Genomic DNA, 14,004 nt, shown 5'->3' with positions numbered 1-14,004 from the left:
GGACAGAGCAGTAATGAAAGTGTAATTTAGTTGGATTACTCATCACTAACTCTGATGCACTGGAGACAGAAATCTTTCATATGTGCCTTGTGTCATTTCTTCTGGTTTAGGTTCATCAGACAGAAGGAGGCGTACACCATTTCAGATCCCTCACAGCCTAGTGTTCCTTCCTGACAGAAAGGAAGTTTGTGTAGCTGACAGGGAAAATGGACGTATCCAGTGCTTCATAGCAGAAACTGGGGAGTTTGTCAAAGAAATAAAAAATGAAGAGTTTGGAGGAGAAGTTTTCGCCATCGCCTATAGTCCTGCTGAAGGTTAGTATCCTGTCAGTCATCCACAAGTTATCCTTTCTTTTTAATCTATGATTTTAAATTTCAGTCTCACTCTCTCTCAATTTGGTGCAATTTAATACATTTGGAACTTTTTTTTTTTTTTACTTATGTTATTTGTAATTGAGTTTGTATATGTTTCATTTAGGGGATTTTTTATATGCTTGATGTGTTTCATGGTTGTTTCGGTCCTTTCTCTTTATTTCTCCTCAATGAAGATGGCCTGATCTTTGCAGTGAATGGGGACTCATCCAACCATTTTACTCCTCTTAGAGGTTTTGTTCTGGGTTATTCAACTAAGCAAATTTTGGATTCCTTCAGCCCCACCCAAAAGGTAAACACTTGGCAACATGCTTACATAAACAAAGAATTCACCTTCAACCAGCCCCACACCCTACTGAATAAAGAGAGACCAGAAAACCGTGGCCTAAAATGCATTTTACTATTACAAATTTTGGGTTTATTTTGTATTTTTGTAATTGTTCTAGTAGCTTCAGTCCTTAAAAATGCTAAAAGTGTTGGGAAGGGTTGATATTTTGAGATTACGATTAATAATTAAATTAAATGCCTGTTTTACGACCAATTGAATGCAGTAACTTACTTTTAAAATGATTTTTTATTGGTTTTCTATTGGCTTTTCTGCTGTAGAGAGGTTTAAAACAGGGTCAGGATGCTCAACAGCTCTTAGAGCTCTGTTTAATCAAAGGGTTTGACTCAAAGGCAAATAGACAAAGGCTTAGCATTGATTTCAATAGAAAGGCGAATGAGGAAGAACATTACTTATAAATGTAGCAATGAAATGTGTAAGAGCTTCAGGGAATCAGGAGGGATAATTAAATAATGTGCTTGCAGTTTCCCACAATGCATAGAGGGATGCAGCACTCTGAGGTTAAGATGGGAACCAAACAGGCGGATTCAAACTTAGGCTGAAACCATTAGCACTAGAACTCCCAATGCCGTCATTTTGATGGTCTGAGATTTTAAAGGCAAAGAACTTTATTTACATTAATCATATGTTGCTAATGTTAACTGACTTTTCCTGTTTCTATATTTCCTTCATTTTCACATAGTTTTAAAAAAAATATAAAATAAAAACTTTAAAATGTAGTTAATTTTACATGATCTCCCACGGCCTTCATTTTGATTGCTCTATTAGTTGCATTTGAAATTCTTCCAGCGGTGATTGACGTTTAGCACCATTGCCTAGCAGCCAACATTCTACCTAGAACTCTTTGGCTAATACGGAAAATTGGCTTTTAGAAAAAATCTAACAGCAAAAGAGGCTTTAGAAATGCTTTAAAATATTGGTGATAGCGATCCAGGTGGAGAGGGAATAATGAGAAGTCGGTAGGAAGCGGCTCAGATTCTGCAAGCAAGTCCAAAGGTGATTGCCCACCCCAGGAAAAACGCAGACTTATCAGTGACCCATCAGACAATAGTGAAAGTTTTGTTCAAGGTTTGGATAGCACTGCCCACACCTCAAATAATGGTGAACTACTTTAGTAATCGATTAATCGTTAACTAGAATATAGAGACTCTGAAACATGTCTTTAGCTGAAAGAGAGATCCACTTAGAGCAGTAATTATACCAAAACTGTAACAAAAACATAAGTATTTTGCATGTAAGTTTAACAAAAACTTTTTTCAGCTGCCATTATGCTTTATCCAGAACTCCACAAAACTAAAGTTTTAGTTTCACCTGGTTCAGTTCTGTAAAAAATCTTCTCTACATAACTTTTTGCTATCTGATTATTAACCGTTTGATGGATTAGCAAAATAATCTTTAATTGCAACCCTAATTCAAATTATCAAAGACCTTCTCTGCAACACAACTTCATGCAACCTTTAATCTCCCTCGGCGCTTTGTTGTTTGCTTTTCCATTGTGAGGCCATAAGCCTGAGACGCCCATTCACATGAGCAGCAGCTCCTCCAGTTTCATTAGCTTTAAAACAAGGACCGTTTCTCATTTCATAAGAATGTGAGTACAGACTCGTGCCTTCGCCAAGTATGTTCTTGAGAACAACACATGAACAGACAACAGGGGCACCCAGCATAAATAAAATACATTAAAGTTTGTGTCAACTGGGAAAATTTTGAAATTTTGAAAACTTTTTAGATATTCATGATGTTTCGTCCTCCTTTGAAGTATGAACTGATCAGTGTTTTCCTTTTCAACAGGAGTTTAAAATGCCTCATGACATTGTTGTAACTAAGGATGGAACTATTTTTGTTGGGGATGCAGGAAACAAATCAGTCTTTAAGTTTTCTGCTGAAAGTAAGTTCATCTTCATTATTGCCACTCTGAAGCATTCTGTAAAAGTTCTCCTGCTTTTCAATGTTTCCAGGCAGGGAATCCGAATAATTGTCTATAATCGATTTTTGTTGTTATTAGATGTGAAGTTCCATTTGTGATGTGTGCATACTACATTCTTTACTTTCTATTAGAAACTTGTCTGTCTGTACTTTGCAGAGTTGCACCGCTCTGTCAAGAAAGCTGGAATTGAAGTCCAGGAACTTGAAGGTAAGCTCTGCAGAATGTAACTTAGCTGCTGATATTTTTAGTAATATTTTATGTGAAATGTTCCTAATATTTCATACTAAAGTGATGTTTGAGACTTGGTATTTTTACAGTTCTTTTTTTTTCCATTCTTACACAGAAAATTAGTTATACTTTTGGTTTAACACTAATAAAAAAGAGGATATTTAAACAAAACGAAAGCCAGAAAAATCAAGAAACAGAAACAAATTCTATATATATATATATATATATATATATATATATATATATATATATATATATATATATATATATATATATATATATATATATATATGTATATATATATATATAGATATATACATATACATATATATATATACAAAAATAATAAATCCGCTGTTAGTTGATGAGGTTGACCTTGGCGTTTGAAAAAGTGATCCCATGAGAGAAACAGGAAGCGATGGAGGGAAATCACAGACGCTATTTATTATGTTATTTCCATGTTTTCTTAGATGCTCTAATACTTTCAATGTTATGTGGTCTTGTTCAGAGTTTTTGCAGGCATTTTCTAAACTTGACAAAATCAACGGTTCGGTTCGATTCACGGTTTCGTGGTCACGGTTTTCGGTTCGGTTCGATTCGGTATATGTTGATTGTTACCCCGAAATCCCATAAAAATTTATGAAATTAATGAAAAAAATCCCCCAAAAAATAATGGATTATTTAGTATTATTTAGTATTATTATTATTATTTTAAATGAAACCCTGGATCATTTCCGTATGTTTTTCTGCTTTGAATTTAATCATCTGGCGCATGCTCTCTACGATCTCCAAGGAACTCAGAGCGGAGCCATCGGGAGCCACAGTGGAGGCTGTAGGCTTTGCTTTGTGCAGGCGGTCTGGAGCGCAGCGGGGCGGAGCGCTGACGGAGTATGAGGGATTTCAGGGTTAGCATGACATGTTGGTCATGTTGCTGTTAGCATAAACAAAACGTGTTGCACAATGCTTGCACACTGTTGCACTTTTATCCGCAACTTTCTTTCCGCCTTCATCGTAGGTCACTCTAAATGCAAAGTGGTCCCATACACCAGACCTATAAAGTGCTGCTGGCGCATCTTCCAACTCCTGTTCTTTCCCTCTCGCCATACCCACACAATTCTCCACAACTGATTTTTTTCCCTGCTACACCCGGCTACGCTGCTTCGCTTCTTCTTCTTCTTGTTTACTACTGGTGGTTGGCTTTGGTCGCAGTACCGCCACCTTCTGCTCTGGAGTGTAAACGCTTCGCCTATGAGAAAAAGGAGCAGCGCATAAACTCTAATAGTTCTCTACTTTTTGGACAGTTTTGAGTTTTGTTTTTGTAATTTGCGAGGGAAATTTCTTTTTTCATTCTGAATGATGTCACATTTTATTTGGTATTGTGTGCAGTATCATTTGTAAAAAGCTTTGAGCTGGTTAAAATAAACTGTTTTAAATTTAAAAACAGATGTTTGAATGAGTATATCAGTGCAATTTTATGTGCTCTATTGTTTATGAAGGTAATTTAAACATAATGTAATATATATTTTGTATCGCGATTATAACTCAAATATATTACTACTTTCAAAACCCAGAATAAATAATGTCTGGAGAATTTTATACTCTAAGAGAAGAAGACCATTTATAAGATATATAATCTGTCCAAACATTTTACTGTGTAATTATTGACATTGACCCTAACCTTCTGACTCATTTTTATTTTCTCTCTTCAAACTAAGATCCTAAACTTGATGGTGATCTGGTTGATTCTAGTATAAAAATACTACAATCAACCAGATCACCAAGTCAATTCAAACTATATTTCTCTGCTCACAAATATTTTTTTTTCCTTTAGTAAAAGCTGGTGATAATTAATATTGCTTGTTTAATCTCTCCATGTAGAAGTCGAGGCATTTGTTCAAGCCAAGCTGAGACCACATCTCAACATTTCAAAGGTAGCCACCATCAAGGAGAAGCAAACTGTGGCCGAAAAAACCCATCCACTGGTGGAAGTGGAACCGAGGAAAAGCACTCCTAAAGCCGACAGAAAACAGAGCGTCCTCCCAGCCGTCGTCGTTTCTCTGCTTCTCATCCTTCTGCTGGTCATCGTCTTCCTTGGATTCTTCATGTGCTGGAGTAAAAACAGTAAGTATGAAGAAAAATCATAGCAGGGTTGGAAGTTTCTTCCAGAGTGCAGTGGCGCCACCAGGGGGTGGCCACCCTGTGAAATGCCATGGCCACCCCACTGGCCAGGGTAAATTATAGCATCGATGAAGCGTTCCATCCCATCATGCACAGCCAGCGGCGTAACAATAAAAATCACACAATAAACAAAGATATGACGACATGTTTACTTAAGTCTTTATGATTTATACTGGCAGGTGTACCACAATAGAATTCAATAGGTTCAAACCCTGAAACTATAATAGTTTCAGTGTGCCACCCCAGGTTTTTTTTCCATCTGGAAGCAACAGTTTCTTCTGGAAGAAACTTAGAAAGTCAAATTTACTGGAAGCTTTTATTTTGGTAAATATTTTGCCTTATGCAGGCCCAGATTCAGTAATAACTTTGAGGTGGGATTCAACATGTATAAACCAGATGTTTGGTTTGGTAGTGTTTCAACACAGTTGTTACTTTGCTAGTTTTGTTAAAATAAGGAAAAACAAATGCATTGTCTTATTTGAAGTGCATATTATCTAATTTTCTTATATTTGGGAGAGTTAGTGGCCTAGTTGTTAGGGCAAGAGTAAAAATACCCATTCCACTGGCAAATCATCTTTTTTCCCTGTCACAAATTAGGAGTAAATACACTTAATTTAAAAATTCTTTTGCTTAGTTCTAGGTGGTGATTGCACATTTAGAAAAGCTGATTAGACATCAAGCTGCCTGCAAAGAATTTCCGTCAGACTGAAAACCCAAAGTAGATAATCGGCATGCAGATAAGCTTCCCTGAAATTGTCTGACAGCTAGAGCAGAAACTCCACTTGTTAATCCTTCGTGATACTAACCTGATGTGCCCTGGTGGCATAACAGTTAAAAAACTGGCATCAGTTTTATCAAACGCCCTACATGGAATTCAAAGCTCCTTCAGGGAAAGAAGAGAAATGAAGATTTAGTTTACAGGAAGCAGCTCTGTGCTTCCTCTAAACGTCTCGTCACCCGCTCACCAACTAGTGTGAACCTAACATTAAATATTTATAGTGAATGAGGTGTTAAAGTGGTGGGGATCTGTGTGACCTGACCTAATTTAGGGTTCTCTTTGTTTTCAGAGAGAAATGACATTAAACTAGAGCCGCACTCTATGGGTGGAGTCCTGGGGAAAATTCGAGGTAAGTTATTCATCATAGTAAAAACTGAAAACTGGAAACAATCAACATTTGTGGCACTGTGAAAACTGACCCTCCAAAAAGTGAAAAATACTTAGAATGAGTATATTTGCCCTTAATTTAAGAGGGTAAATCAGATTATCTCAGTGTTTCTGCCTTTAAACTAAGGTAATTGGAGATTATGGAATTTAATTAAGATAACAGAGATGATTTTCTTCTTATTTTAATCGTAAACAATAGAATTCAATTAGTTTGTAGTTTTGCCAACCTTCTTGATTCAAGGAAAATAATATTACTTTAAGACAAATTTACTACTGACTTTTTAAATTAGGCAGGGTCTGTAGTTTACATAGATAGAAAACTGAAAATAGATGATCGCCATTGTTCATTGCCTCTACGTGATTATTGAAGGATTTAGGAGCTAATTTGACAACTAAGCTCCTATGGATACTTTTATCAGGCAGTAAGTAGAGAATCCAGTTAATTTACCCGCATGTGATGGAGTTTGATAAAGGTAGCAGCTACGGTTTGCAGGAAGCTGGAGAGGTATTTTATATTTAGATTAATTTCCCTAAATTCAGAAACTGAAAACTTCAACTATTTAAGAGCTGAGAGTTTGTGAAGTTGTATATACCTCCCCTACCTGACAGATACTTATGGTGGACTCTGCAGAGGATCAAACGTCACTCTCTAAAACTTTTAATTAAGCAAATAAGATATTCTAACTTAATTAGTGTTAATCTACCCCACTGGTTTATAGTCTGTTGGAGTTTTCTTTAGCTGTTCTGGCCTTTAGAATTTGCCTCTCAGCATTGAAGCCACATTTCTGTGTTTGATTTAACATCTAGTATTCTGATCAAAAGTTTTGCATAATTTCTGTATTATCTCTCCTTGTGTAGAATAATTTACTTACAGGATGTATTAGATAGATCCCTGGAATGTCATTGATTTTGCAGAGCAAAGGTGAGCATCTGAGTTGAGTCAGTTTAGGCGGGAACAGTGGAGATTTTAAAATAAATACTTTGACTGCTTAGTCTGAGATTTCTGGACATTTTGATTTTGCCCTGACTAGTCTTTTTGTGATCGGTTCAAGTAAAAATAAGAAAGACAAACAAGTTTAGTTTAGCATTAAAAAAACAAAACTGAATTTTATGTTCATGTTCTATCATAAATAGAGCAGCTGACTCAGAATTGCATTATACCAGGAAAGACTTTTAACCTTTATAGGGCAAGTTACCATTTTTGATCACTGTCAGACCCCTTACAAATGGAATCCCCCCCCCTCCGTCCCTCAGTGAGGTCTAAAAGCACAAGATCTATTTCCACTCATTAAGCAAATAAAGTTGAAAAAAAGTTAACAAGTCAAGAAAAAAGGTAAAAAGCTAAGTGAAAAGTTAAAAAGTAAAGTTAAAAAGTTAATAAGCCTAGTTAACAATTATATTTAAGTTTATAAACCAAAGAATTTAAGTGCCAGTATCAGCATTAATGCCTCTAAGGTTATGTTGCACCAAAAAAAAAATAAATAAAAATTGTTTCTTTTACTCTGTGTTTTTCATTAATTTCTTACAGAAACACTTTTGTTATTTTTCTTAATATATTTGGGTAATTTGGCGTTTCTTGTTATTACATTAATTAATTAATTAATACGTTTTTGCCATCAAAATATCCATATTTTTTAATGTTACAAAGGTAATAAGGTCTTGTGCTGGAATTTAGATTTTAAAGTATTTCAATGATTGCCCTATAAAGGGTTAATTAGAGGAGAATATATCTGATTTGAAATTGGTAGCTGTATATATTGCATATAAACAAATCAGCAGTGAAGGGTGACCTGATGTCAACAGGAGCTAACTCCGTTCTTCTCCTCGCTCTCAGGTAAAGCTGTGGGGACTTTGAACCTGGGGAAATTCTTTGCTTCCCACAAAGGCTACAGTCGTCAGGGTTTCGACCAGCTGAGCACTGAAGGCAGTGACCAGGAGAGAAACGTGGAGGACAGCAGCGATTCTGACACAGAGGAGTATTCTGCTCCTCCCCCTCGTCCACCTCCTCCTCAGTCCTCCTCTTAGGCGGCCCAGGCCCAGCTGCCTCTCATTTATCACACCTGCTTATTCAATGTTTTTGTAAATGTTGTCAGCTGCCAATAATGCTATTTATTTTATATTTTTAAATGTTTTCTTGTATATAAAATTTATTTTATTGTCATCTTGATAAAGTGTTGGAGACAAAATAATTATATTTATATTTTTCTTCTATAAAAATTGCCTTTATGGAAAATATTAGCTCAGTCCCTAAAACAAATGTCCACTAATTTCATGTTTAGCCATAAAAGTCAAAGAAAATCTGCATTATTATTATGTGAATGATTTTCATAAAGTTTTTAATATTTTTTTTTTTTTATCTTTTTTTGTTTCTTTTAAATCATTTTAATACAATTTTCAGCTATATCTGACTGAAGTGCATAGACCAATGCTAATGCTAGGTGGGGCTGCTGTCAGGTCTTTTTTTCACCCCGTGGCTGCTGCACATGATTCACTCTGCTGGAAAATGGTCGATAAATTTCATCCTAAATTTCAATATTTTTATGATGGGGACAGAAATCAAGCAGGATTTTAGAGCAGAAGCCTGTAACGTGTAGCTGAAGTTGAAATGGTAACATCTAATGTCCTTTCTGCATTAATGTTGTACTTGCGTATCATTTGATTTGTACTTCTGTGCCTTCCTCCATTTGCATTGTTGTTCTCTTAAAGGAAAATATTCTGTATCTTCATGCTTCTGTAGTGTTTTGGTTGCTGAAACTCGTTGCAGCAGTTGGTTAGATTGATAAATTGGTTCTTTACATTTAATGAGTTTACAAAAAACAGCACACTTGTTCTGATACTGTATTTAGGACAGCATGAAGAGACTAAGAATTTATTTTCCTTTTAACTGCTATTTAGACACTTTGTTTAGCAAATGAAAGTGAATAATTCAGTATAGATGCATCGAAAAACAAAACAAAAAAAGTATAAATTTATATGCTCAGGCCACTCAGTTGCTTTCTGTATCACCAGGTTATGTGTTGTTTGTTTTTAGTTGTTATTTTTAAACTGTTTTTTTCTGCCACTGCTCATAGTTTGCTATGACTTTTTAAAGGCTTTCCTTACCGCATGCCATAGATATTAAGCTACGCTGTCACATATGGCCTACCATATAGCCTACAGTTGTTTAAGTACAAGAGTGCTATTTTCAGTAACTGTTGTATTTGTGTAATAAAGTGTCTGCAAAGCATCGCTGCTGATATTTTGTGTCTCACTGACCTTGGAGATCATTACATTTAGTGTAAGATGTCTGATATATAAACGCCCAGAAGAAGCCTGGTTGGGGGGTGCATGCATATCTTGGTCAGATAGGGCGTCCCATCCACACGAAAAGGCAATAAAAAATCAACTGGAACCTTCTCCCAGAATGGATGAGTTTGGAGCTTTCCTCATGCACTCTGTCATGGTAACCTGCTGCATAACCAGCTTTTTTTCTACACGCCACCCAACCTGACCCTTACTACCCACAAGACGCATGTACAGAACAGACATTAATGACGTGCTTTAGATTTGAGGTTCTGCTTTTTGAGTTATTGAAATTATAGTGGACTTTACACTTAATGTATGTTGCTTCCTTTACAAACACTTCTTTCTGTTTTTTCTGTGTTCATTTTTGACCTCATGGGTCATCTCCCACTTTTGTATCATCAGCTGTTTGATGGAACTTTTGATTCATAATTTAAAGGTATAGTGGAGGATTTTCACAAATTTTTGAAAATACCAACCCTCTCCACAAAAAAAATGCACATGCAGAACCCTGTACCCGCTTCCTAGGGGGAACGCCTGTTAAATGCGGGCGAGAGCGTGCACAAGCACATTTCTCCTCACGCACACTGTTTAAAATTTGCTGTTTGCATTGCTCATACAAGCTTACGGTACTTTCCAAAAGAAGGTTTGCAATTTTTCCTCTATGTCAGACTTGACACCACAAGAGCAGCATATTTGTCCTCCTTAATTGAGGAGAATAAGAATAATCCTATATATCTTTTTAATGCAGTTGCTAAACTCATCCAGAGCCATAACTCTGTTGAACCGTCCATTTTTATGGGATTCTTTATAGAATATGTTTACAAATACATATTAATTTGTTTCAATTAAAAATAAGATACCCCCTAACCCTCTGAAGGGGTCAATGTAGTGGACAGCTAAAAAAAAGTAAATATCTCTTTAATGCATTGATTTCTCTAATGAAATTCCATGAGTGTTTAAAATGCTCTCTGCTGCCACACTCCATTGAGTTCAATTCAGTGGTCAGATACTGCAAGTAAATGTCTTCTGAATCCAGAAAGCCCAACAGTATGCATCCAATCCAAGGCCAACAGTATGTATTATCCAATATGTATAAAGTTACGATTAACCATGTGTCCAATGAAGTGGACGTCATGCATCACCCATTGTAATTTTTCAACAGAAGGTATCACTTTTCTGTGGCTTATGATTGTTTTACTCTTACACAGACAGGCCATTCACTTATAATCTACATTTTAGTACTTTTTGTGTAAATTAGTTGTAGATTCTGTAACTATACCAATTATGTATATTGCAAACTTCTAACACATCAAAGAATAGGGCAGCCTAGAGAATAGTTTAAGATCCAGCTCCAGTTGTCATGAGGACAGAGAGTGTAGTGCCAACAGTTATGATGAGAGGCTGGCAGAGAAGAACAGAAATGATGATGATGATGGTGATGGAGATACAGACAATTAGGATAAAGAAAGTGAGGGTGATGAAGGCCAGGATACAGAGGAAGGGTCTGCCAGATCAAGAAGCTGCGGATGATGGGCACAGAGCACCTGACCGTACCTAACCCCAACTTAAAGAGGTAAAAAAAATGCAAACATATGTAATGATACTGCTTGCAAACAGAAGACCAAGCATGTCTGCATGCAATGCTGTGTGCCCTGGAAGCTTTGCAAACTTTCTTATAGCTTAGGTGTGATGGCCATCAAGATGTTAGGTGAGGCAAAGACTAGAAAGACAGTTCGTGTTTTGGCCGGTTAATACTGTCCGACATTTTTCCATCTATTTTCTTCCGCTTTATTCAGGGCCGGGTCGCTGAGGCAGCATTTTAAGCAGAAATGCCCACACTTCCCAATCCACACACACCTCTTCCAGCTGCTCTGGAGGGACCCTGGGACGACACCAGGCCAGCTCAGGGACATTGTCCCTCCAGCGTGTCCTGGGCCTTCCACAAGGCCTCCTCCCAATAGGACATGCCTGGAACACCTCCAGAGGGAGGCGACCAGGAGGCATCAGATGCCCGAGTCACATCAGCTGGCTCCTTTTGACGTGGAAAAGGAGCAACAACTCTACTCCACAGCCACTCTGCAAAGGAAACTAATTTCGGTCGCTTGTAGTCGCATCCTGCATTCTTATAGAATTCTGGAGACCAACGGTGATGTTTCTTCTGTTGGAGATGATTTTTACGGCTATAAGTGTCATTGGTTTTCTCATTCAGTTTTCTCATTCAGTTCTACTCTTTCGTGCTCAAACAACTTCGGTTCAGTTCATGGCTGCTTTCAACAGACAAAAAGTGAATAAGAAAAAAGCAATTGCTTTTCAACTCAAAATGTTAACTGGTCTGTATTTATAAATATTAGATCATTAGTAGCATTAAAAATTACACAATAAACCAAGATATGAGTAGGTGTTTACTTAAGTCTTTGTCATAGTTTTCTACTGGTAGGTTTACCACAATAGTAGATTGAAACCCTGAAATTAGAGAATAAAAAAAGGTCTCTGTTTTGCACGATAACTTACAGTACTTCCTTAACTCAACATGCTTTCTCTATTTTGATGGGTTGCTGTAAAAACCAACCTCTCAATGCCATTGGATGGGCTTTGTTTAAATACAGAACCTCTGTAATAGTATTTGGAGCTAATTTGACTATTAGATTAAACTGGAATATTCAGATATATTTATCTGATTTGTACAGAATTTGAACTGAAACATATTAATGAGTTCTGATTCACGCTGTATAAATAGAATCACTCTAATCCGATTGATTCAATTTTGCTGCAAATAACCATCCAGTACAAACATGACATTTTAAAGGGTTTATACAAAGTGCTGCTGATCAAGGTATGTCTGAAGTGCTTAATGTGAAACAGAGGTTTTAAAACAGCATTGATGAGAAGTTGAAAAAATAAGGTAAAGAAAAAAAAGAAAAGAAAAGAAAAACAACTTCACTTAACAACATAGAACAACCCTGAGCAGAGAATTTGAATTTTTCTGGGGTACACCTCAACAACTTAGAACATTTGGTCCCATTCCTATTGTATTTTTATTGTGCATCACATAGATTCAGTTCCTGCCTGTTATTGAGGGATTCAAACAAATGGCTATGATTTGAGGTAAGCCAGCGCTATGTAGCTCTAGCACCAGTGGCACAATTTCAAAACTGGCATATAAAGGATAATTTTTCTTCCAGGACTGTCACGTACCTCTGACCCTACTATATTTCCTGGCATGATATTCAGGCCAACCAAACACCCTTTACACGTGGAGTAACTTATTCTCAATACTCTCAGTTTTAAACCAAACTGGACAAATCACAGAAAGGTAGGGCCCATAATGCAACAGTGCTTGTCTGTTACTGTGACAGTTAAGATTGTAACTGTAAAGGAGCAATGATGTAATGATGTCCTTTATTATGTCCTGACAGAACTGTTTAAAATTACATTTAAAACTTCAATAGCTGGTTGCTGAATTAATTTCTGTTTTTTGCGTTAGATCCATAGTTATTTGATCTGTTCTAAACTCTTTACACTGCCTCTCTTATTGCCACCTTTGAAATCTGTCATGTAAACAACCTGTGGAAGCAACTACAATTTTTAGTTCATGAGGCAGACACCCTGTCGACTTTTAAGGCTAGGCTTAAAACTTTCCTTTTTGATAAAGCTTCTAGTTAGAGTGGCTCAGGTTATCCTGAGCTATCTCTATAGTTATGCTGCTATAGGCTTAGACTGCTGGAGGACATAGGGACCCCTTTTCATTACTCTGTTTCATTCAATCTCTATTCTGCAGCATTTGTTAGTTCAACCTCTGATGTTATTCTCTCTCTACTTTTTCTCATCATAGTAACTTCATCTGGTCTGCTTCTGTTTGGCTGTGAAACCATCCTGTTGTTTTGTTGCAGGCATGTGAAGTGCTCTGTCTACTTTAAGCACCACATTTATGGACCTCTATATGTTTGCCAGATCTCACCATGAAATTAGTGACTGCTGCTTTTTTCTCACTTTCCTCATATAGCTATATCATGTTTTTTTCAGCTGTTACTCATCACCTGAGGGCAGGTAGCAGTAGTTATAACTAGCTGTGGACTTCATATTCTCCTGCTGTATAGATGATCCATTTGTCCATTTGCCTGAGCTTTAGTAGGACCAAATGTGTGGTTTCTTTAGTCTTCTAGATGAATACTGGCTCAGAGCTAATCCACTGAGCTCTGTTTCTTTCCCAGGTAAAGACATTTCAGGAGCTATTTCTGTAACTAAACTTTTATTTTTCTCCCAGATAGAAAACATTCCTAGATTAGTGCTTCTATGTTTCTTTAGTTTGTCTGCTCACTGCAGTTGGTTGTTGGTAGTGGTCTGCTGCCACTGAGCTTGGTTCTGCTGGAGCTTTCTTCCTGTTAAAGGAGAGTTTTCCTCTCCACTGTTGCTGCAAAGTCAGGAAAACATTGAAACAACCGTCCACTGTTGCCCCAAGGTCATTCAGGAGGAAATTCTGCAAAGTCAAACACTCAATGCAGTT

General features: G+C 36.9%; 1 protein-coding gene across 2 annotated transcripts in view; it reads left to right on the top strand.

Moving 5' to 3' along the window:
- Positions 1–9,441, top strand: part of pam (peptidylglycine alpha-amidating monooxygenase) — a 66,859-nt gene extending 57,418 nt beyond the window's left edge. The window contains exons 18-24 of one of the 2 annotated variants that reach the window (XM_038306942.1): positions 111–314; positions 548–663; positions 2,509–2,605; positions 2,801–2,851; positions 4,751–4,993; positions 6,118–6,177; positions 8,050–9,441. In XM_038306942.1, the coding sequence (XP_038162870.1) occupies positions 111–314; positions 548–663; positions 2,509–2,605; positions 2,801–2,851; positions 4,751–4,993; positions 6,118–6,177; positions 8,050–8,240 (962 nt within the window). In that variant the 3' untranslated portion in view covers positions 8,241–9,441. The remainder of the gene's footprint in view (positions 1–110; positions 315–547; positions 664–2,508; positions 2,606–2,800; positions 2,852–4,750; positions 4,994–6,117; positions 6,178–8,049) is intronic. The other variant, XM_038306941.1, reaches the window with a different exon arrangement.
- Positions 9,442–14,004: the final 4,563 nt, after the last annotated feature.

The sequence above is a fragment of the Cyprinodon tularosa genome, unplaced genomic scaffold, assembly GCF_016077235.1.
Source record: "Cyprinodon tularosa strain WSP-4 unplaced genomic scaffold, ASM1607723v1 ctg598, whole genome shotgun sequence".
NCBI lineage: Eukaryota > Metazoa > Chordata > Actinopteri > Cyprinodontiformes > Cyprinodontidae > Cyprinodon > Cyprinodon tularosa.
Note: the sequence above shows the minus strand (reverse complement) of the source record. Positions and strands in the feature narration are given on the sequence as shown.